Source organism: Martes martes, assembly GCF_963455335.1.
Source record: "Martes martes genome assembly, contig: scaffold_212, whole genome shotgun sequence".
Lineage (NCBI taxonomy): Eukaryota > Metazoa > Chordata > Mammalia > Carnivora > Mustelidae > Martes > Martes martes.
Window position 1 is genome coordinate 27,867 of NW_027666371.1, and position 21,046 is coordinate 48,912.

Here is a 21,046-nt window from a genome sequence, read left to right on the forward strand (position 1 = left end):
CGCGTCGCGCGAGGCAGGCCGGGAGCGCCCGGGCGGCCGCGGCGCGCGCTGGTCGTCCGGGTAACCGCGCCTGCGCCGCGAAAGAGGCTCGCTCCGGGGTTTGCGCCCGATTTCCCGCGCGCTCCGCCGCGCCATTCCACGGTACGAGGGCCTGGGGCCGGCCCGGCCTCCGGCCAGCTTTGCGGCCTCGGCCCTGGTGACGCGCAGGCTCTCATCTCAGATGGGGACCGTGGTGACAGCAGCGTCTGAACCGGGTCTCGCGAGGACGGACTGAGACTGCCGTGAGCGGCCGGAGCCAGTGCTCGCAGAGTTCGCCTCCCCCTCCCGGCTGAACCGGGTGGGGAGGTGGGAGAGGCGAGGGCCGGCGCCTGGGCCTGTCTCCGGGGCGAGAGGCGGGACCCCGAGGGGCTGGGACGCCGCCCCCGCTTGGCGTCCGTCCACCTGGGCTGGACTCGTGGCCCTTGGGGACAAGGTCGCGAGCGCGCGGCGGCGGAGAGTGGACATGGCCTGGTGGGCTCGGCCTGCGCTTTCCGCCTTCAGAGCCTGGGGCCCGGCAGGTGAGGGGCCTCTCGGCGCGGCAGGGCGGCCGCAGGGGTGCGTCGGGGCGGGCGGGGCCGGGGGAGGCGAGCGCTCGGGCGCCCGCGCTGCTGGGGCTGAGCAGCGGGCGGGGTTCGGTCGAGGCGGGCGCCGGCGTCCGGTGTTCTCCTTGCGTGGTCGCGGGACACTGCAGAACCGGGAAACGTGGGGTGCCCGTTCCTGCAGCTCAAAGGACATTCCAGAGGTCAGCATGGCAGCGGGTTCCCGGCTCTCGTCTGCACGTTTCGGGCGCGTGCGGGCAGCGCTCGTGTGTCCTGTCGACACTCGCTGCTGCTACTCCACTTGCGGAACGTACGTGCTTCCGCGGTCGTTCATGCGGACCTGCAGAATTCTCGTTTTTTCTTTGCGTGACTGTTTTCCTGCGAACCACCACATCCGCCCCAGCAAGCGCTGCCCCGACCCTGCCTCGCCGTACCGGGAACGGCTGGAGTCGCGGGGAGGGACCTGTCGCTGCGGTCCCGCAGGGGCAGGGCTGGGTGGAGCCGGGGCCTCGCGGTTGTTGACCATTCAGACCCGTGTCACCGCCTGTTTCCGCGGGGCACTGAGGGTCCCCCGCCGACTTCCCAGGTTGGGCGCGAGCCACGGGATTCCCTTCTATTGATGCTTCATAACGTGCTTCCTCGTTCTGTTCTGGAAACCCTCTGTGATCCGGTTATTACGGGGGACACTGAGGGACGCTGTCTGTGCTCACTCTGGGGTCAGCGCCTGGGTCTAAAGGTGTGTGGGTTTTCATTGCCCCCGACAGGGACTGTGCAGCTCGCACTTGGCTGGCCTATGTTCGTGCCCTTCTCGGCAGTAATTGTACATTTTGGGATCTTTGCTGTTAACTTTAAAAATAAAACTTGATTTGCCAAGAAAATGGGTGTGTTCAGGAAGAGCAGAAAGTGCAATCCAAGACGAGAGAGCTATGGCAAAACCATAGACAAGTTCCATAAACAGAAGACAGAAATGCCCTTCCAGAGAGGAAGGGGAGTGGGGCTTGGAAGACCGTGAGACGCGACCAGGCCTCCGGAATGAACTGGGAACTGGAAGTGTACTGGCTTCTCGTTGGCTGAGCCGCGCTCTCCTTGGCTGGGCTGTGCTCTCATTGGCTGAGCTGTGACTGGCTCTCATTGGCTGAGCTGTGGCTTGGCTGGGCTCTGCTCTCATTGGCTGAGGTGTGCGGTCCCTGGCTGGACTCTGCCCTCATTGGCTGGGCGGTCCGGATGGACGCCGCGGCTTCTTCCCGCGGGGAAGGCGGAGGGCTGCGAGGAGGACGTGGCGGGCGGGGGAGCGCCCCCTGCCGGCCTCCGCTGCGCGTTGGCTAGGCCGCCTTCGCTCCGTCTCACTGCCTGGGAATTGGACGTGGGACTCTCTCTAGACCCACAGTTGTTAGGAAACTGAAACGTCCAGTACCGGATTGTAACCGTCGACTTGATGCCGCCCCACACAGGTACTAAAAGTACCGGTGAAGAGTTTAATAGGTCCAGAGGGTCTTTCCTTCATTCCAGAAACCTTTACTGCACTGACCAGTGTCCCGGCACATTCTGACTCCCCCTGCCTGAGGACAGCACCCGAAGGCCCCCGGCCCGAGACGGCCCCCGAGACAGGCCCCCGGCCCGAGACGGCCCCCGAGACGGCCCCGAGACGGCCCCCGAGACAGGCCCCCGAGACAGGCCCCCGGCCCGAGACGGCCCCCGAGACGGCCCCGGGGAGACAGCAGCCCGGCGGTCCCCCGTGCTGCTGCTGACCAGCTGAGACTCGGAGGTCCCCACAATCCCCTCCTCCGGGTCCATGCATTTGCGAGAGCGGCTCGCGGAACCGGGAGACCGGCTGACGGAGTCGATTACGGGCTTCGTCCACAGGATGCTCGAGGAACGGAGTGAACCGCCAGATCCAGAGATGCAGAGGGGGAGGTCGGCAAGGGTCCTGGTCCCTTGTGCCTCACGGACCTTGGGGCCCAGGGGCCCGGCATGTGGTTCACCCACGGGGAAGCCCTCTGAGCACCCCTCCTCTTGAGTTTTCTGGAGGCTCCGACCCTCTAGTCTCGGTTGGTCTGCCCGGCACCCAGCCCCCATCCTTAGGGCCTTCCCAAAGTCCCCTCATGAACATTAACCCAGATGCGGTGGAGAGGGGCTGGTTAAGCAGAACAAGACCCCCACTTCACCTTCATGGCTGTGAGGGGAGTTCAGGAACTGAGGACGGAGAGCAACCTTGGTAACAAAAGTCGTGCCCTTGGCTCTTAGAAATTCCAAGGGTTGGAGGATGAAGACCAAAAACATTTATTATAAATCACAATATCACAACTTCCCTTTAATTCCTTTTGTGTTTCTCATAATGACTTGCATGTAGGAGGAGCTCAGTAAACGTTGGGCGGAGACCGCAGGGGAAGAGTTGTTCTAGGTGCTGAGGGACCTGGGGCCATTCCCAGCTGTGGGGACGGCCCGAGCATCTCTTCTCTTCCTGACCGTCTGGCCAGTTTTCACTGGAAAGCTTCCTTTGGAGACTTATCACGTCACACTCAGAAGAACTGCTTGACGGGTGCTTTTGCACAAGTCTCTGATGCAGCAGAACTCCCTTCAGGGTTGTGGGCGTCTCTGCAGGAGTGTGGGGGTGAGGGGGAAGCACTGTTTTCCCTGCTGTGTGTATTTCCTGTGCTTTCTGCTGGGAAGGGTCTACAGCTGTAGGTCTTCTTGAGCAAGACTGTAAGAATCATTTCTTGGTCTTGGCATTAGCTGCGGAGGCTCAGGGTGATAGAGTGACTTGATGAGACTGGCAGTGACCTAGGGCTCTGACTCTCCTTTGGAGGCCCTCGGCCCTGCACATACACCTTCCTTTGTCATGTTCCTCTTTCTTTTGTACATACCTTTCAGAAATCTCTTCTTTTGAAAAACCAAGGTGATGCTCCACGTGGTGGGAGAGGCAACAACACAAGCAAGTAGGCTGTGAGCCGCAAGCAAGGCCCTGACCCCAGGGTGGAGTGTGCGAGGTGGCGTGCGGGGTCGCCGCAGGGAGGGGAGGGCTGTCAGCCTGCCTAAAAGGAGCAGGGAATCAAACGAGCACAAAGTGATTGTTCACTGGGGTTCAGCAGTGGCTTCATGAAGGAGGTGGCTTCATGAAGTCCTGGCCTTGACTGTGGGAGACCTGGACATGCTGAGGTGGAGAAAGGTCTTTAAGGCAGAGGAAGCTGGGGTAGGACATACACAAGAGCCAGGCAGTCCTTTTGCTTGGCTGAAAGCGGGGGTATATAAGAGGGCAGGGTGGGGCTTGAAATTGTCACTGGGGTGGGACACGCTGTGCTGGGATGGGGAGCAGAGAGCTTCTGGGGACCCTCACTGCCAGTGTGTCCCATGGAGGGGTCGGTGCAGAGAGTGGGCAGTGTTGGTTTTGTAAGGAGCGAAAGAACACAAAAAACAGAGTCATCCTTCTAGAAGATTCGTGCTCCCGAATTGTTCGGATTTGTATGACGACGTGCTTTGGGGATGATGCTTATTTCTTGCCTAAATCACAAATGAGTAAAGGAAATGCTCCCCGTCTCCTGTTTTTATGTCTGTATTCATTTTAGATTCATCACTCATGTGAGGAGGGTTGTAAGTTCCTTTTGTTGAATCTCTTTTCCCGTCAGGGTGGAGGAGTTTCTATACTGAAGTCAGAGACGTCCTGGGGGAGGGTCATCAAGGGCCTTCCCCTGGAAGAACGGACATGGTGGCCACCCGTCTTTGGGGTGTGAGAATGGCGCCCGGTGCAGTGGGGCTGGCAGTCCTGAACCCTGGGTGAGTTGCCAGCATGATGCCAGGAGATGAGGGAGTCGTGCAGCCTGGTTAGATGCTGCACAGGGGCCCCAACAGCAGATCAGTGAACCTAGGAAGTATTCCCAGGCCCACAGGAGGTGAGGCTCTGGTGCCCTGCCTCCCACGGCTGCGGACTCACTTTCAGGGGGTGCTGTGCGCTTGGTGTTACTCGCACTGCTTTTGTTTCTGCCTGTTGCTTTCCTGGGTGTTGGGTCATTTTCTAAGTCCTGAGGCTCTGCGGAAGCTCATGACTCGTACCTTGTGTCTCACTTTTTTTCCGATGGAAGATCATCCTGCATCCCTAGCACTCAGCCATGGGAGTGTCTCGGCTCCTGGCTTCTGGGGGTGACTCGAGAAGCCTACCAGTGTTTCTCAGAGAGCCTGAGCTGAGTCTACCCACTGCCTTGTCTTTTTTTTTTTTTTTTTAATTATCTATTTATTTGAGAGAGAGTGAGAAAAAAGAGCACAAGCAGGGAGAAGGGCAGAGAGAGAGAAGCAGACTCCCTGCTGAGCAGGGAGCCTGATGTGGGGCCCGATCCCAGGACCCAGAGATAGTGACATGAGCTTCAGGCAGACACCCACTGACTGAGCACCCCAGGGGGCCCCAGCCCCCACCCACTGCCTTGTCTTGGTTGTGGGATTCCTTCGGCTGCTTCATAGTACCAGCGGTGGCGAACATTGAAGATCAAGTTTCTACTTGAAGGCAGTAAGGCAGTAAGGCAGTGTGGAGCCTTAGCAGTCAGGGCGTGAGTGTTTCTTTCTGGAATGGTCTCCAGAACCCACTTTTTCTCCTGATCGTTTTTGGTGTAAAGTCTGAGACGTTTGGCTTTCTTTAAGTGTCACTGCCCGTCTGTCACACCCGGGTGTGCTAAGTGTATGCCTCTGCAGAGAGCACACCCAGAACCCCACACAGCTCCCACACCTCTGATGTGGACCCTGTGCTCTTCGCACTCACACTGGATAGCAGAATTAAGAGACTGTACGTTCCTTGTTTGCACAGTTCCAACTGACTTGAATTTTTTGCTCCCAAATATGTTTTGATTTCTGAGTTGAGACTTCTTTCTCTTGTAGCCCAGTAGTCATCCGTGGTGAGAAGGGCGGTCATCTGGGGGGAGGAGAGGGAAGTGTATAATCGGTCTCCGTGGTGGGCGTGGCGGGAGGGCTAGCACGAGCTTACCTGTCCCTAGTCACCCGGCCACTCTCCTTTTCTGTCAGCATCACAGGTGGAAGGAGACCCGTATCTTTTTCCGCTAGTGCCTCGAGCATCTTTGGAAGAGGAGGCAGCAGTAAGAAGGAGAAGCTTTTTCTGCAGGATATAGCGGAGCTGATCCAAGCCAGAGCCTGCCAGAGGGTGGTGGTCATGGTGGGGGCCGGCATCAGTACACCCAGCGGCATTCCGGACTTCAGGTGCCCTGCAGCGCCCGGTTCTTCCCTGGGCACCTGGGCTGCCTCCTGGCCCCACCGTCTTGCTCTGGGCTCAGAGCTTCTTGCTCCTTTTTGCAGGTCTCCGGGGAGCGGCCTCTACAGCAACCTGCAGCAGTACGACCTCCCATACCCCGAGGCTGTTTTCGAGCTCGCTTTCTTCTCTCACAACCCCAAGCCCTTTTTCACTTTGGCCAAGGAGCTGTACCTCAGGAACTACAGACCCAACGTCATACACTACTTCCTCCGAATGCTCCACGACAAGGGCCTTCTTCTGCGCCTCTACACACAGAACATCGATGGGCTGGAGAGAGGTGAGCCCTCCTCCTGTCGCCGCCTGGTCACCTGCTTCTAGGCAGTGCTTACCCCGTCCTCTGATTTCAAGCCCACTAGTTACGCCTTTGTCCCTGACAAAAAGTCCCCCGTGTGTTTAAGAGTCACTGTGGAGATCTCTTTGGTGGACCCGATGTCCTGGCCTACTGGCTGGCCTGTGAGTTTTGGAAAGAGTTGAAGTTGACATTGGGAGCTTCTAGTTTAGCTAATCTGATATAATGATTTCTTTTTTAAGAAATTTATTATGAACTTTTTCGAGCACATACAAGTAGAGGACTGTGGTGAGCCCTCACGCCCTCGTCATAGCCAGTCCTTCCTTTGTCTGTGTCTTGCTGCCCCCACCACCTCTCTCAGCCCTGGTTATGTGGAAGCGCGTCTGTCCGTGATGTCATAAACTTAACCTGTAAACAACCCGTAAGTACTTCACTGGGTATCTGGAGAAGAAAAAGACTTTTAAAACATAACTACGATGTCACTGTCACAAAGAGATGACCACTAATGCCTTAGTATTATCAGACTCTGTCTAGTGATGTCCTGCCTGCCCCGCTAGCGGACCTTAACGGTGACTCGCGGATGGTCCTGACGCCGACTGTGCGTCGTGAGAGGCACTGGCTGAGCCTCTCTCTTATGGCAGCGGCGCCGATGGGTGCTGTGAGCCGGCAGCAGCTCGGCTGGGCCGCAGACACCTGGTGGTTTGAAAAACGGAGTGGCCTGGACTGCGCTTAGCGGCCATGAACACCCGTGGGGATGACCTCTCCTTCTGGAGCTGCAGCAGGACAGGCCTTGTGGGAAGGTGGGAGCGTGTGGCCGTGGGCTTTCGCATATGGAGATTTAGGACAATAATGGGGACGGTAGGAAGCCACTCGCAGCTGGGACTGTCTGCCCGTCGCAGCTCAGAAGCTGACAGTGGGAACGGGTAACTGTCATAATAAGTTACCTCTGTTTTTCTACAGTTTTCTCCCCTTGTTAGTACAGTATTTATTACAGTCTTTATTAGAGTATTACAGTCTTCCCTCTGTCAAACCCCGAGCCAACCACTTTCCCCAGGCTGCCTGCGGAGGGTTAGGAGAAGGAACATACAGGGCAGACAAGACACGGGAGAAAAACCTACGGGAGGTGGAGACGGCTCCTTCACATGGCGAAGAGGATGAGAAAGGCCGCTGTCCGGCGGGGGAGCCCCATCCCTCTGAGAGGGCAAAGCCCAGAACGGTGTGGGGGAAGAGCTGTCGCTTCGGAGAAGGCTTCCTGGCGCAGCCAGGGATGAGGCTTCCGAGCGCAGCCCCGCTTGAGCCCCAGAGCCGGCCGCCCCTACGTGGGAGCCTCAGCCGCCGCGTGGATGTCCCGTGAGACGGCGAGGGTTCAGAAGCTGCGGGGGGACGAAGTGAGGTCAGGGCTGTGGCGCTGAGGCTCTTCTCTGTCAGCGTCCCGGGGGGTTTAGTGCCCACGCAGACAGTGGCGGGCTCAACAGCTGGCAGGCGCTCCTGGCCAGGAAGAGGGTGGGGACGAACTTTGCACAGGTGTCCTTTTCACAGGATGAGTGGCTGTGGCGGGAGAGCTGCTCCCGGTGTGGAGAAGACAGAGAGGGGCGGGGTGGGGTGGCGTTGGTGGTGCTCTGCAGTTCTTACATTTTTTTGAAACCTATTGTCTTTATGTAGCTTTTCTTTTGTTTTTAATTTTAAGATTTATTTATTTGAGAGAGAGTGAGAGCATGCACGCCTGTGCCTGTGGAGGGGGGAGCAGAGGGAGAGGGAGAGAGAGCAGCTCCAGCAGACCCTCGTCTGAGCGTGGGGCCTGCCTGCCTCGGGGCTCGATCCCATGACCCTGAGACCGCGGCCTGAGGCGAAATCAAGAGTCAGTTGCTCAATGACTGAGCCATCCAGACACCCCTATAGAGTTTTTTCACTTTTCCTTGGTGTCTGTAGAGTAGAAAATGTTTTCCTAGGTATCAAATGTAATTTTATCTGCACTTACACCAAACTTGTTGACAGGCTTTGTTTAACCATGATTTGGCTCCACCTGGGAGCCCTCATCCTCGCGCTTACTCCGCTCAGGGGGACGTTATCTTCAGGTGGTGGAGGCGGCGACCCCAGGCTTGCACTGAGGGCTGGGACTCTGGCAGGGGCCTCCTGGCTGAGAGCTCACCCTGGAGCTGGTGGCTCTTAGCTGTGGTTTGCATTTCAGTGTCTGGCATCCCTGCCTCGAAGCTGGTTGAAGCTCATGGATCCTTTGCCTCTGCCACGTGCACCGTCTGCCGAAGGCCCTCTCCGGGGAAGGACATTTGGGTGAGTTGTCCTGCTGCCCCTTCTCTCTCTCCTGCACTTCGTGGTGGGAGTGATCGGAAAAGTGGCATTTTATAAGCATCATCTTGGAAGGACAACAGGAATGGTGTGAAACGTTTTTCTTTATTTTTAAATTGGAAAAGTAATACACACTTGTAAAACATAAGAAATGTGTAGGGGAAAATGTATCTCCCTTCAACCTATAGCCCACTTGTAACAGTTTGAGGTATAATGCTCCAAGCCTTAAAAAAAAAAAAAAAGCATACATAAATGTACTTGGCCGTATCCGTGGACCTACACCACAGAGTGACTATACTGTTTTTAGTAATAGGATTACTAAGAATTTTAAAAATTTATTTATTTGAGAAAGAGAAGGAGAGCGCGCGAGTGGGTGGGGGGTGGCAGAGGGAGGGAGAATCTTAAGCAGACTCTCCACTGAAGGCAGAGCCCAATGTGGGGCTCGATTCCATGACCCTGAGATTATGACCCGAGCTGAAACCAAGAGTCAGACACTTAACTGACTGAAGCACGCAGGCACCCCAGTAATAGGGTTGTTAAGTTTAATATTCTACGAACTGCTTTGTTATAGAACAAAACTTTATGGGTATCTTGTGTCAGTAAGTACAGTCTGCTTGCTGTTTTTAGGGACTTATATTAAATTTAGCCCTTTACCTACTGTGGGGTATTTCCTGATGTTTGTGATTTTTGCTATTAGGGATAATGCATCCATGACACTTGTGCTTGTATCTTGTGTCCCTCTGGGGGTAGTTCTGTAGGATGGGTTTCTTCAGGCAGAACAGGATAGACTGGAGAATCTTAAATAAAGATGAAACTCTGAAGTATTGCTGAGGGTTAGGACCCTGTCTTTTATTTTTTAATGAGGTCAGTTTCACAGAACTGTCCGATGAACATCTGACAGTGCACAGTTTGTTGGCACTTGACATATTCCCAGTGTCGTGCCACCACTGCCTCTCTCTGATTCCAGAACATTTTCATCACCGCAGAGGAAAGCTCTGTACCCCCAACCGGTCAACCCCCCCGACAACCCCTGGCGAACACTGGCCCTTTTCCAGAAGTTCAGAGCTGGATTCATATACGTGCAGCCTTTTCAGTCCGACTTCCTTCACTTAGATGCCTTTAAGGTTCCTCCTGTCTTTTCGTGGCTTCGCAGACCACTGCTTCTGAGTGCTAAATAATATTCCCTTGTCCGAATGGACAACAGTTATCTGCTCATCGACTGAAGGGCATCTTGGCTGCTTCCGTGTTTTGGCAATTATGAGCAAAGCTGCTGTAAACCTCCCCACGCAGGTTTTTGTGTGGACGTGAGTTTTCGGCGCTTTTGGTAAATACCAAGTGAGAGCGTGTTTAGTGCCTTCCGACGTGGCTGCCCCACTTTGCATTTCTGCCGGCAGCGAGTGGGAGCAGCGTTTGGTGTTGTCCGTGTTCTAGACTTTGGCCGTGGTGGTAGGCGGATGGGGGTCCTGTTTGCTCTCGTGTACAGTTCCATGAGGACACGCTATGTGGAGAAGCTTTTTAGATGCTCATTTGCTGTCTGTACATCTTCGCTGGCGAGCTGTCTATTCGGGTCTTTGGCCGATTTTTTAATTCAGTTGCTCATTTTCTTATTGTGGAGTTTCAAGAACTTTTTTCGTATTATGGATAACAGTCCTTTATCAGATGTCTTCCATAAATATTGTCTTCCCACTTTCTCGACAGTGTCTTTCACAGAGCAGGGTTTTTAATTTTAATGAGGTCTAACATACTGTTCTTCCATGAATTGTGCCTTTGGTGTTACCTCTGAAGAGTCATTGCCAGCTCTTGCCCTGGCCCTTTGTAATGGCAGCGGAAACAAAGGGCTGGGGGGCTGGTTGTTTAGGGGCCGACATTTGCTGGAGGTGAAAATTGAGAGTGGTCGTGGTCTTTCTTTGAGGTGAGTCATCTAGGATGCCAGCGAGCTGGTTTTCCGAATTAACTAAGTCCGCAGTGGACAAGGTTTCCTATAAGATGATGGTTCAGCTCCTTAGTAATGCAGTTAAAGGCTACCTGGGTGGATTTAGCACCTAGAGGAAGAATTTTCTTTGAAGACAATGTGGAGTCGATCGTGATGGTCATGAACAGGTTCATCAGGCTTCTCTGAGCAAGCCTGAGTCTGTTCCAGTCAGCAGGCTCAGAAAAGGGTCCTGTAACTGCTCGATGCTGCTTGCAGCCCTCTCGGGAGCTCCCGGGTGCGACCCAAAATCTGCCCCCATTGGCGGAGGGCAGGGATAGACTGAGGAGGCGGCCACTCCAGGTTCGTGGGTGTCCGTTCTAATCATCAAGGGAACGGACATACAAGGCTTGTCCTGGGCAGCAGTGGGACGGCTGGATCCCCACATCCGACTCCAAATCTTAAAAAATGTATGAAGAGGCTGTAACTGGGCTCAGCCCTGTCTACTCTGCACGTGTTCTCAACACCACACCACATCACCTTCTCAAGGCCGTGTCCTTGGAGCAGCCTCTGCTGTTCCACACAAAAGGAACCCACGATCCGAGGATGCAGGAACGGAGTGAGGAGCTTCCAAGTGCTGGGGTCCAGGTCACAGGTCAACTGGGGGTCACATCTCTTTGATGACCTTCCCCAACATCTGGAGATTTCCAGCGAGTGTTCTGGTACTTTGCCCAAACTCAGGCATCTGTTTCTCTAAATCCCTTTCAGGATGCTCTCATTGGGCTGGTTTTATCCAGCGTTTGGCCTGACCCTCACCGACAAGCATATGGACCGATCGACATAAATCTGAGAAATCAGATCAGTAAGTTTGAACGACCGCGTTCCGTTCTTCAGCAAATTCCGGGGGTCCTCAGTCACTTTAGGACACTCTTGCAGTATGGCTCGAAATTCAGCCTTGGTCCAGGCAACACGAGCAGCCTGGTGTTCACCTGGGCCCCAGCAGAGTGAGCTTCAGAAGTGGCAGGTATGAACAGGTTCAGGAGACGGAGGAGGCGGGTGGGGAGAGGTCTGGAGGTAAAGGGAGGCTCAGCGGAGGGTTAGAACGAGCGGTGGGTAGAAGGGAGGTGGGGACTGTGCGGAGGGAAGAGGAAAACGGCTCCAGAGGCGGGGCCGGAGCGCAAGGCCCGTGGGAGACAAAGGAGGTGGGGAGGGCTGGCCTCAGAGGCTGCGTGGACTTCTTTCAGTGGTTTGCCTCTTTGGAAAATGCTGTTTCTAAGTTAACGAACCAAAGAGGGGAGCAAACTTTGAACCTTAAAATGTTCGGAAGCCTCAAGGTACCAACTAAAGTAACACAGCTGTCCGATTCAGTTGTGAGAAGAGTGAATTTGGGGAGATGGCGCGTTCCCCATCATGGCCATCGAAGTCGTAAATTACTTTTGGTGGAGTCCGTCCATTGAGTTAAGAATGCACGTGAGGAGGGAGCACAGTTTTGAAACCTAGGGCAAGCTGGGGCCCCAGAAGTGTGGGAGTGTGGGGGCAGTGGTGTCCTTGAAGCATTGGACCCCCGGGACCCCCTTTCCGAGAGGCTTTTCCCTAGAGGGAAGAGAAAACTTTCCAAACAGTCCAGTTCCCGTAGGAGCAGCCTGGCTCTAGGAAGGAGTCAGACCCAAGGTCAAGCGAGGACTGGGAGAAAGGACAATGCCGTCTAAAGGTCTCGAATGAAGCCTGGAGAGCTCAAAACACAGCCCAGGAGAGAGCTCGCCCCGACCCCAGGGTCGGTGAGAAAGCTGAGAGCCCGACTGGGTCTGTGGGGCACCTGTTTGCTCGCAGCCTCAGAACCTCTGGGGCAGCGCCTGCATCCCACTTCTGACACCAAGTCATGTTTTCCTTAAAAGCAAAACTGCCTTCAGCAAAATGGACTTATTCAGGAACAGTAGAAAAATGCATTTTGGGACAAGCAAGCTACAGCAAAACTAGGCAAGTCCAAAAAACAAAGGAAAGGAACATTTGATGGAGAGGAGGGAGGGAGTTGGGAGGGGCCGGAGAAGCAGTTCAGGGGAAAGATGGTGTCTTGCTAGCTGTCACTGGGATGGTTGATTTGTTGTAGACGGTGGTACACATCTTCCCCTGTTGGGACCTGCCTTGATGGTTCTTTGCTGTTGAGGGTTCTTCTGTTGGGTCTGTAATTCACAATTCTTCATGTGATTGGTGGTGAGTAGTAGGGTTCCTTCCAGCCTCCTGAATCCACATTAGCAAGGTCTCCCTTTATTAATTTTCATAACGTCCGGCACCATTTGTTGAAGAGATGAGATTTGGTCCTTTGTCAAAGATCAGTTGACTGTGCAAGTCTACTTCTAGGCTCTCTGTTGTGTCCCACTGGTATTTTCACCTGTTCTTACAGTCATGCCACAGTCCCGAGTCCTGTAGCTTTTTATACTAAGTCTTTTTTTTTTTTTTTTCCAAAGATTATCAGACAGAGATCACAAGTAGGCAGAGAGTCAGGCAGAGAGAGCGGAAGGGAAGCAGGCTCCCTGCTGAGCAGAGAGCCTGATGTGGGGCTTGATCCCAGGACCCTGGGATCATGACCTGAGCGGAAGGCAGAGGCTTTAACCCACTGAGCCACCCAGGCGCCCCTTTATACTAAGTCTTGACGTCTTCTCTGTCATTCTGTGTGTTGGGCATTCTGGTCTTTCTGTATAAACTTAGGATCAGTCTGCCACTGTTCTTTGCACCTTTGTAACCTCTTCTCTCTGTCTTTGGAGTTTTGCACTTTTATCATGGTTTGTCTCCTTATGGATTTCCTTTTGTTTACTTATTCTGCTGTAAATTTGTAGGGCTTTCTGAATCTGTGGTTTGAGACCTTTCATCATTGCTAGAAAGACCCTTGGCCATTGCCTCTAATGCCTCTCCCACTCCCTCTCCTCCCTTGTGGAGCTTAAACTTCCATGAGACCTTCTCAGGCTCCCACTGTGGCTTTTATATGTGTTCTGGCTTTCTTCTCTGTGCTGTATTGTGAATAATGTCTTTTGATCTGTTCTCCAGTTTATCAACCTTCTATTCTGTTGTTCAGAGTAAAGCTCTTCCACTGAGTGCTAATTCTTCTTACTTTTTGTTTGTTTGTTTGGAAAAGATTTAATGAGATGCAAAACCTCAATCAGCAGTAGGCTCATTCCCAGGTCTGAATTACTGGCCCCATTTTTTTCTTCCACATTTTTATTTAAAAACTAGTTAGTTAATATATAGTGTAGTAGTGGTTTTAGGGGTACAATTTAGTGATTCATCATCTACCTACAGTACCCAGTGCTCATCACAAGTGCTTTCCTAATTTTTGGTACTTCTTATTACTGGGAGTTCTCTTTGGTTCTTTTTCAAATCCACTACATTATTTTTTATAGTTTTCTACCCCCATCAGATGCTTCAAAGCTGTCTTATTTTGTTTTAAAGCACTGAACACAATTTCGCCTTAATCTGTGTCTGATAGTATCTGAAGTCTTTGCGTAGACTCTCTTGGGTCGGCTGTCTCTGCTGGTTCTGGCTGGGCTCAGCTTGCTAAGCTGAGGCCAGGAAGGTTTGTCTTAGGAAACTGGTGTCCTCTTTCTTAGGCTGCCTCTTCTGAAACCCAGCCCAGCACATCAACGCAGGCATTTTAGGGCGTAGTGATGGTTTGTGTCCACCTCCCCATGGCCTGCGGGGAAGTGGTCTGTAGTAGTGGTCCTTAGAGCTTCAGCCTGAATGTCTGCCAGGCCTAGGACGATGTCATGATCGCTTTAGCTAAAGTCAGGGACAAATTCTATATCACCTTTCACATTGAATTATGCCTAGTGGAGGCCACATGCCTGTAGAGTACCTCCTGAGGGCTGTGTCATCTACTGAGTATTTCCTTGGCATCTCAACGGCTCTGATAACCGCCCCAGGTGCATAGCTTCATGTGACACGTGCGGCATGTCCTGTGCCTTCAGGACCCGCTCTCGAATACTCCACCTGGCCCCCAGTTTTAGGGTGCTCTGTGAATCAAAATGGGCAAAATGTCAATAAATGCCAAAGCTGGGTTCATTATTCAGTTATTGTGAATGTTTGAAAATTTCTTAGTAAAGGCGATCTTTTTTTTTTTTCCTAAGTTTTTACTTAAGTCCTAATTATGTAACATACACTGTTGTGTTTGTTTCAGGTGTACAGTTTAGTGACTCACACGTCCGTATGTCCCCCGGTGCTCGTCACAGCAGTGCCCTCCTCAGTCCCCATCCCCCAATCAGCCCATCCCGTGCCCCCTCCCCTCTAGTCGCCATGAGTTTGTTCTCATGTTGTTAGTTAACAGTGTTTCTTGGTTTGCCTCTCTCTCTCTCTCATTCTGTTTTCCTCGATATTAAGAGCCAACTTTTTTTTTTTTTTAAAGATTTTATTTAGGGGCGCCTGGGTGGCTCAGTGGGTTAAGCCTCTGCCTTTGGCTCGGGTCATGATCTCAGGGTCCTGGGATCGAGCCCTACATCGGGCTCTGCTCAGCAGGGAGTCTGTTTCTCCCTCTCTCTCTGCCTGCCTCTTTGCCTACCTGTGATCTCTGTCTGTCTAAAAATTAAATAAAATCTTTTTTCTAAGATTTTATTTATTTATTTGACAGAGAGATCACAAGTAGGCAGAGGGGTGGGGGGGGCAGTGGGGGGGGGGAGGAAGTTCCCTGCTGAGCAGAGAGCCCCATGCAGGACTTGATCCCAGGACCCTGGGATCATGACCTGAGCCAAAGGCAGAGGCTTAACCCACTGAGCCACCCAGGCACCCCGAGAGAGCCAGCTTTTAAAGTGTGTTGTGACATCGTCTTTGGCCCATTTTCTGTGTGTGTTACACAGGCTGACGTGTCCGTGGACAGGATTCCCCGCTGCCCGGTCTGCACTGGCATCGTGAAACCCGACATCGTGTTCTTTGGGGAGGCGCTTCCCCAGAGGTTCCTGCTGCATGTGGTTGATTTCCCTATGGCGGATCTGCTGCTCATCCTTGGGACCTCCTTGGAGGTTTGTCAGCAGGTCCAGAGGTGGACTGAAGTGTGTGTGCGCGCGTGTGTGTGTGTGGTGGGGGAGACTGGAAGGATGGGGCCCAGGAGGTGGGGCGGCTGGGGAGGGCACCAGGTGCTCTCGGAGCCTTCTGGCGTCCTGACTTGGGAAGGCGAGGAGGGCCGGCTGGTGAGGAAGCAGAGGTATTCCTGGCCTAGGGAGCGGCGGTCTGGGCAGAATGGGGAGGAGGGAGGACACTCAGCTTCGGGGGTGCTGCCAGTGTGGGTGGGGCACTGTGTGTGAGCAGAAGGGAGAAGGGAGGGATGTGGAGGAGTAGAGCAGGACAGACTTGCCAGGCCGTATTGCAGAGGCCGATTTTGTGCTAGAAGCATTGATGGACTTGAAGGGGTTGAACTGGGGACATGGCTGGTGCCCCGCAGTGTCCCAGAGACTGTTGGGGACTGGGGCTTGAAGCAAGATGTCCAGGAGCCTGGTGCTCACGAAGTCAGAGCTATGGGCACATTCAGACCACGTGACTATGAGAGAGGGCAAGCAGAAGGACTTGGGGACAGGAGAGGGAGTGGTTTGGCTCTGTCTGTGGGCACTTGGGCCATTGGTTGGTAAGGAGGTATGTGAGGGGGCTGCCGAGCTCAGTTCTGCACGTGTGTGTGAGGTGCCTGGGACACACCCATGAGCACATTCCAGAAGCTGTTCTCCATCTGGACCTGAAGCTCAGGACTTTGTGAAGGACGTTACAAGAGCAATAAATGAGCCCCTGCACCGAGCTCTGCCTGACTAGATGTCGGCACCACAGGGCACCAGGGCCAGGAAGGCCTGTGCTCAGAGCTCCCACCAGCCCAGAGGCCTCGAATCCGGTGCGCTTCTTCAGCAGATGTGCCTGCTGTGGGCCGGCCCTGTGCTAGGGCTTTGGACAGACACAGTAGGACGTTGCAAGCAAGGGACGGTGTTAGGTGGCAGTGTGAGAGAGGAGAAATGACAGGTGGGATGGGAAAGCTGGGAAGGGCTGTGAACTGTGTGTAATATCAGCATGGTTGGCTTGTGTGGCCGTGTCGGGAAGGTGAGCCTGGAGCTGAGGCCAGGAGATGCATGCGTCAGCAGAGGTCTGGCAGCAGACACCACCACACAGTGGCCCGTGGCCACAGGCAGTGAGTGATCAGAAGGCAGTAGGGACAAGGTCTGACCTCCTGACCCCGCGGGTGCCGTGGTGGGCAGAGCTGGCAGAGACCCCACAGGTGGCAGGCCGGGTGGTGATGGCGGCTGGCCAGGGACACTGCAGAAGGCGTCAGAGCCCAGGTGTGTGAAGGAATGGTGGGTGGGAGAGCGTGGACGCCCGCAGGGCTCCAGGGTTGTGACCTGAGTGAGACTGCAAGAACAGAGCTGGTTTCCTGAGAGTGAGACGCCAAGTGGGCAGGTTGGGGAACTTGCCCCCAGACACACTGACTCGAGTGCTGTGTCAGACCTGTGATGCCCATACTGGGCCTGGATGGAAGGGGGAGCTAGGTGGGGGGCAGAGGGCCGGGGGCAGTAGTAGTTAGCGGTGGGTGGTGCGGAGTCTGGCCGCCGCCCTGTGCTGGCCACCAGCAGTGGACACTGGGACCGCCAGTCCTCTATTTTTTAAGTGAAATGAAAATAGCCTTTTTCTCTGGTTATAAAAGTACCATATGCTCCCACATTATACAGACATGGGGAGTGAAGCAGAGAGTCCCTCCGGTGGTTTGCTTGTCCTCACAGGCTTCTCTGCTGCACAGATGTGGGCTCTCAGCAGAGGCGGGGCAACACTGTGCGCAGAGACCTCCTCGGTCAGGTGCGGGTATGTGGTCCCCGCTGGGACCCCCAAGCAGAGTTCTTATCCACGGGCACCAAGGAGTCTGCAGTGTTGCTCAGACTTTATCTCCTGTGCCACGTGGAAGAAACAGTAACACACTTGATTACAGACCAACCCTCTGGGTCCCACTGAGGGGGACGCGTGTCAAGCATAAGGTGCTTTCTAAAATCTGAAATAGTCTGAACTCTGGAACACATCGAGCCCCAAGAGTTTTAAGATGAGGGATGATGGATGTGTAACAATTTATTTAAGTAACGTTCTATTGATGGACAGCAGAAACAAATGGTGTAGGATCTTATATTCAGAATAATACTGTAGTGAGTGGTTGTGTGTACACGTTTGCACATTCATGTGAGCACTTCAGTTAATATTGAGAAGTTACTTTCCAAAAAGCTACACTAGGTACATTGCCACCAGCCGTGGAGGAGAGGCCGTTTCCCACATCCTCAGCAACACCAAACGTTATCTGTCTTTAAGTGTTTTTTTTAAAAATCTATCTTTAAGTTGTTATCCGTCTGATTGGTTAGAAATAAATGTGTGTGTGAGAGAGGAGGAAAGAGAGAGAGAGGGGAGGGAGAACTAACATTTCCGTAGTAAAGAGTGAAGTTCATCTTTTCGTGCTAACCACTGTGTTTTCTTTGGGTTACATATTTATACCTCTTGCTCATTTTTCATTGGGCTGTTTTCTTAGTCTGTTCATAAATTAACATATAAAGCCATAAATTATATAAAGTGTTTATAAATTAGTTTAGCAATCAGAAATAGAAACTGTCCCATGTTGTATGTTTGCAGTTTATGGTAATGAGGTTTAAAAATTATTTTTCTACATCATATTTTTATGTAGATAATAATGTGATACTTGGCCTTATCTGACTTATCAGGCCTAAAAAGTTCTCTGTCTTTCCTTATGAAACCTAAATTCCCTTGAAGAACTGTTCTGTGTACATTTAAATCACTCATTTGAAATTTTTTCAGTGAAAGCAGGAATTGAGTATTTTCCTACCAGATAATGAGCTAGTGTCAATGCCATTTATTTCATCTGTTTCTTGTATTATTACTCGTGATTGGAAATTTCACTTGGGAGCTGGATGAAGAAGCCCAGAGGTACCGAGTTAGGAGGTCTGGATGGTGGAGACTGGGGAGAGGTGGGGCACCCACCCCTGTGGGCCGCCCAGGAGCCCCCTGTGGGCCCAGGCGTTTGCTCCCAGGGAGAGGGAGCGGACAGGCGAGATGCTGCTGGGAGGAGACGGTGTGTGATGGGGCAGGACAGGTAAGAGTGGGTACAGGTGCTGGAGCCCAGATGCACCTGGGCAGGGAGACCTGCGGAGGCCAGAACGTGTGGGAAGCAGAAAGACGTGGGCCAGGGAGGCACAAGAAGGGAGGAGCCCAGGCCCTGAGACCGAGCAGACCGCACGACTGGACGAGGTGGGACAGTGGTGTGTTTTCACTGTGTCCAAGGCCTCACGGCAGTCTGAGCTGCCCTCTCAAAGGCTCAGGCTGTGGCATGCAGTATCCTGGGAGGCTTGGAGGGTGGGCACTGTGCTCCTCACGTGTGGGCGATTTTTCAGGTAGAACCTTTTGCCAGCTTGTCTGAGGCCGTGCGGAGCTCGGTGCCCCGACTGCTCATCAACCGGGACTTGGTGGGGCCCTTTGCCTGGCGTCCTCGCGGCACGGATGTGGTCCAGCTGGGGGATGTGGTTCAAGGCGTGGAAAGGCTGGTGGAGCTTCTGGGCTGGACGGAAGAGTTGCAGGAGCTTGTCCAGCAGGAGACGGAGAAGGTACGGACCGTCAAGCAGGTCCTCTGAAGAAGGGCTGTCTTCCTCACTGCCCAGGGGTCTGGGTCCGCCTGATTTGGAGTTCTGGCTGGCTGAAAAGGGACAGACATAGCGGATATTGGCTATTACTCCTGTCCCGGCCACTGTCTGGGGCCTTCTGTGACTCATCATCACCGGGTGGAGATGAAGACAGTCGCAGAGCTGCGACTTGGTCCAGGCGGACTGGGCGGCGCTCACTGCAGCCTTGCCTTTTGTCCCCTAAATAAAGCAGCATCAACAGCTCTAGGCTCAGGTGCGATTCTGAGATGAACTTTGAGGAGCTGAACTGGTGTGCTGGTATGGGACGAAGCCCAACCTCGGGATGCTTTCAGGAGGTGGTCAGTGCAAGGGCTGCTGGCCTGTGACGACCTCCTGAGGGTAGAAAGCCAAAGACCCCTGATGCTCTCGAGGTGTCAAACCTGTTCCAGGTGAAGTTTCCTGTGAGAGTCAGTTAAGCATGTGTGGCCCTGGTGTGAGTGCCTGTTGTCTAAAGGAGGCAGCCTTGAGTACCTCGAGTCCAGTTGTCTCCAAAAGGATCATGTGACGCGGCCCTGGGGCTGAGGTCTTGGGAAAGCCTCGCCCTTCAGCTGTGAGTGCCTCAGGGCTCAGGGCTGTTGGGTGGGGACTGACCAAAGCCCCCAGCCTCTGGCTGCAGCCTGGTTCCTTACCATGTTGAACCAAAGAAAGAAGAATTTGAGGCTTATTGAGGCCAGGAGGCTTCGTGCTGTTTCCACACATCTTAGACATTGTGGCCACTGCTTTTTCTGGCTCTCCTTTCCAGAGTTTGGCTCTAATGGCTAAGATGTAGGCTGATACCGCCCCTTATCTCATTGTAAATGTCAAAGTTCGGCCGCTGGGTGGTTTTGTGGAAGTAGACAAGGCAGGTAGCACGGAAGCCTGGACTTTCCACATCAAGAGAAGAGGCGGTAAGTGGCTTGGTCGGATCCGCCTGGCAGCTTCGTGGATCTGATATCCTTTTTCCATACAAGACTGAGTCATGTGACCCCCTGGGATTTTTTGGAAGCTGTCCTACAGGATTTGACTTGGGCAATTTTACAGTCTTATGGAAATTTACATAAGGTGGGTTCCGGTGTTAGGGGTTTATGTATATAATGAAAGAGCTGCTACCCAGAAGTCAGTGTCGGGGGAGGAGCTGCAGTCTGTCCTGGAGTCACCTTCCCCAGTAGTGCCGTTTCTGAGCATTGAGCTTTAGCACATCTCACCTGGCTGGCCACCTGGATTCGCCCTGCGGGCATCATGTTACTTGGGCTCAACAGCACCATCGGCAGAGGCAGAAAAGCTTTTATTTTATGAAATAGTTTGAACCCAGGCCCTGAGGTCTGTGGGTCTGATTCCCTTTCTCCTCTGTTCCAGCTCCGTGGACAGGACAAGATAGAGTGATGGTGGGTCCCCCCTCCCCTTCTGGGACCGGAAATGGTTCCAAGAAGTCCCTGCCCACCTCTGAGCAAAGAGTCTTGGCTGAACCAGAACCTGCGGCCTAAGGAAGAGGGTGAGGCCGCCCGGGTCCTGAGCTCCGTGCCAGTGGGTCATGTCATGCTCCGGCTGTGGGCCACCCCAGTTGCGGGCGCCAAGCTGCCCGGCGCTTTTCTGTGGTTTGACTCTTCAGTCTGCTGAAGCTCTTGATGCTGGAAAAAAGCTTTCTCCTGACAGTGACCCTCTGGAACCCCAACGGACCAACAGGACGCCCAGACCGGATCTGCTCTGTGTCTGGGTCTCCGTCTGAAGGGCAGGCTCAGCATCTCTGTCCCTTAGACTGTCTGGGGCAGAGGGGCCACAGCCACTCCCAAGGCGTGGTCCTGGGTCCCAAGTAATAGAATCGAGTCCTGTAGCACGCTGGCCTTCTTAGTAGGGTTATTGTTAGTTGGAGAAACTTTGTTCATTTCTGGCATGAAATAAACTCTTTGGTTTCCTCAAAGGAATGCAAGTGTTAATGATGTGGAATGGGGACCTTGGGCGAGCATGGACATTCCCCACAATGGAATAACCCAAGGATGGAGAACACGCCCCCGGCTCCACCCTGGAGAGGGGCCTAGTGCTGTTTCCCATGGAGCCCCA

At 53.6% G+C, this 21,046-nt stretch overlaps 1 protein-coding gene across 6 annotated transcripts; it reads left to right on the forward strand.

Annotated features, from left to right (window-relative positions):
• The first annotated feature begins 1 nt into the window (after nt 1).
• SIRT3 (sirtuin 3) lies at nt 2-20,910 on the forward strand. 6 transcript variants are annotated; one of them, XM_080831616.1, is made up of 8 exons: nt 2-557; nt 4,202-4,349; nt 5,622-5,774; nt 5,871-6,103; nt 8,304-8,404; nt 15,170-15,331; nt 18,725-18,934; nt 20,345-20,910. In XM_080831616.1, the coding sequence occupies exons 1-8, from the start codon at nt 503-505 to the stop codon at nt 20,369-20,371; spliced, it is 1,089 nt and encodes a 362-aa protein (XP_080687742.1). In that variant the 5' UTR covers nt 2-502; the 3' UTR covers nt 20,372-20,910. The 6 variants fall into 6 exon arrangements, with proteins under 6 accessions (XP_080687742.1, XP_080687744.1, XP_080687743.1 ...); XM_080831615.1 differs by having other exon boundaries at nt 67-557; nt 5,583-5,774; XM_080831618.1 differs by lacking the exon at nt 18,725-18,934 and having other exon boundaries at nt 7-557; nt 5,583-5,774.
• The last annotated feature ends 136 nt before the right edge of the window (nt 20,911-21,046 follow it).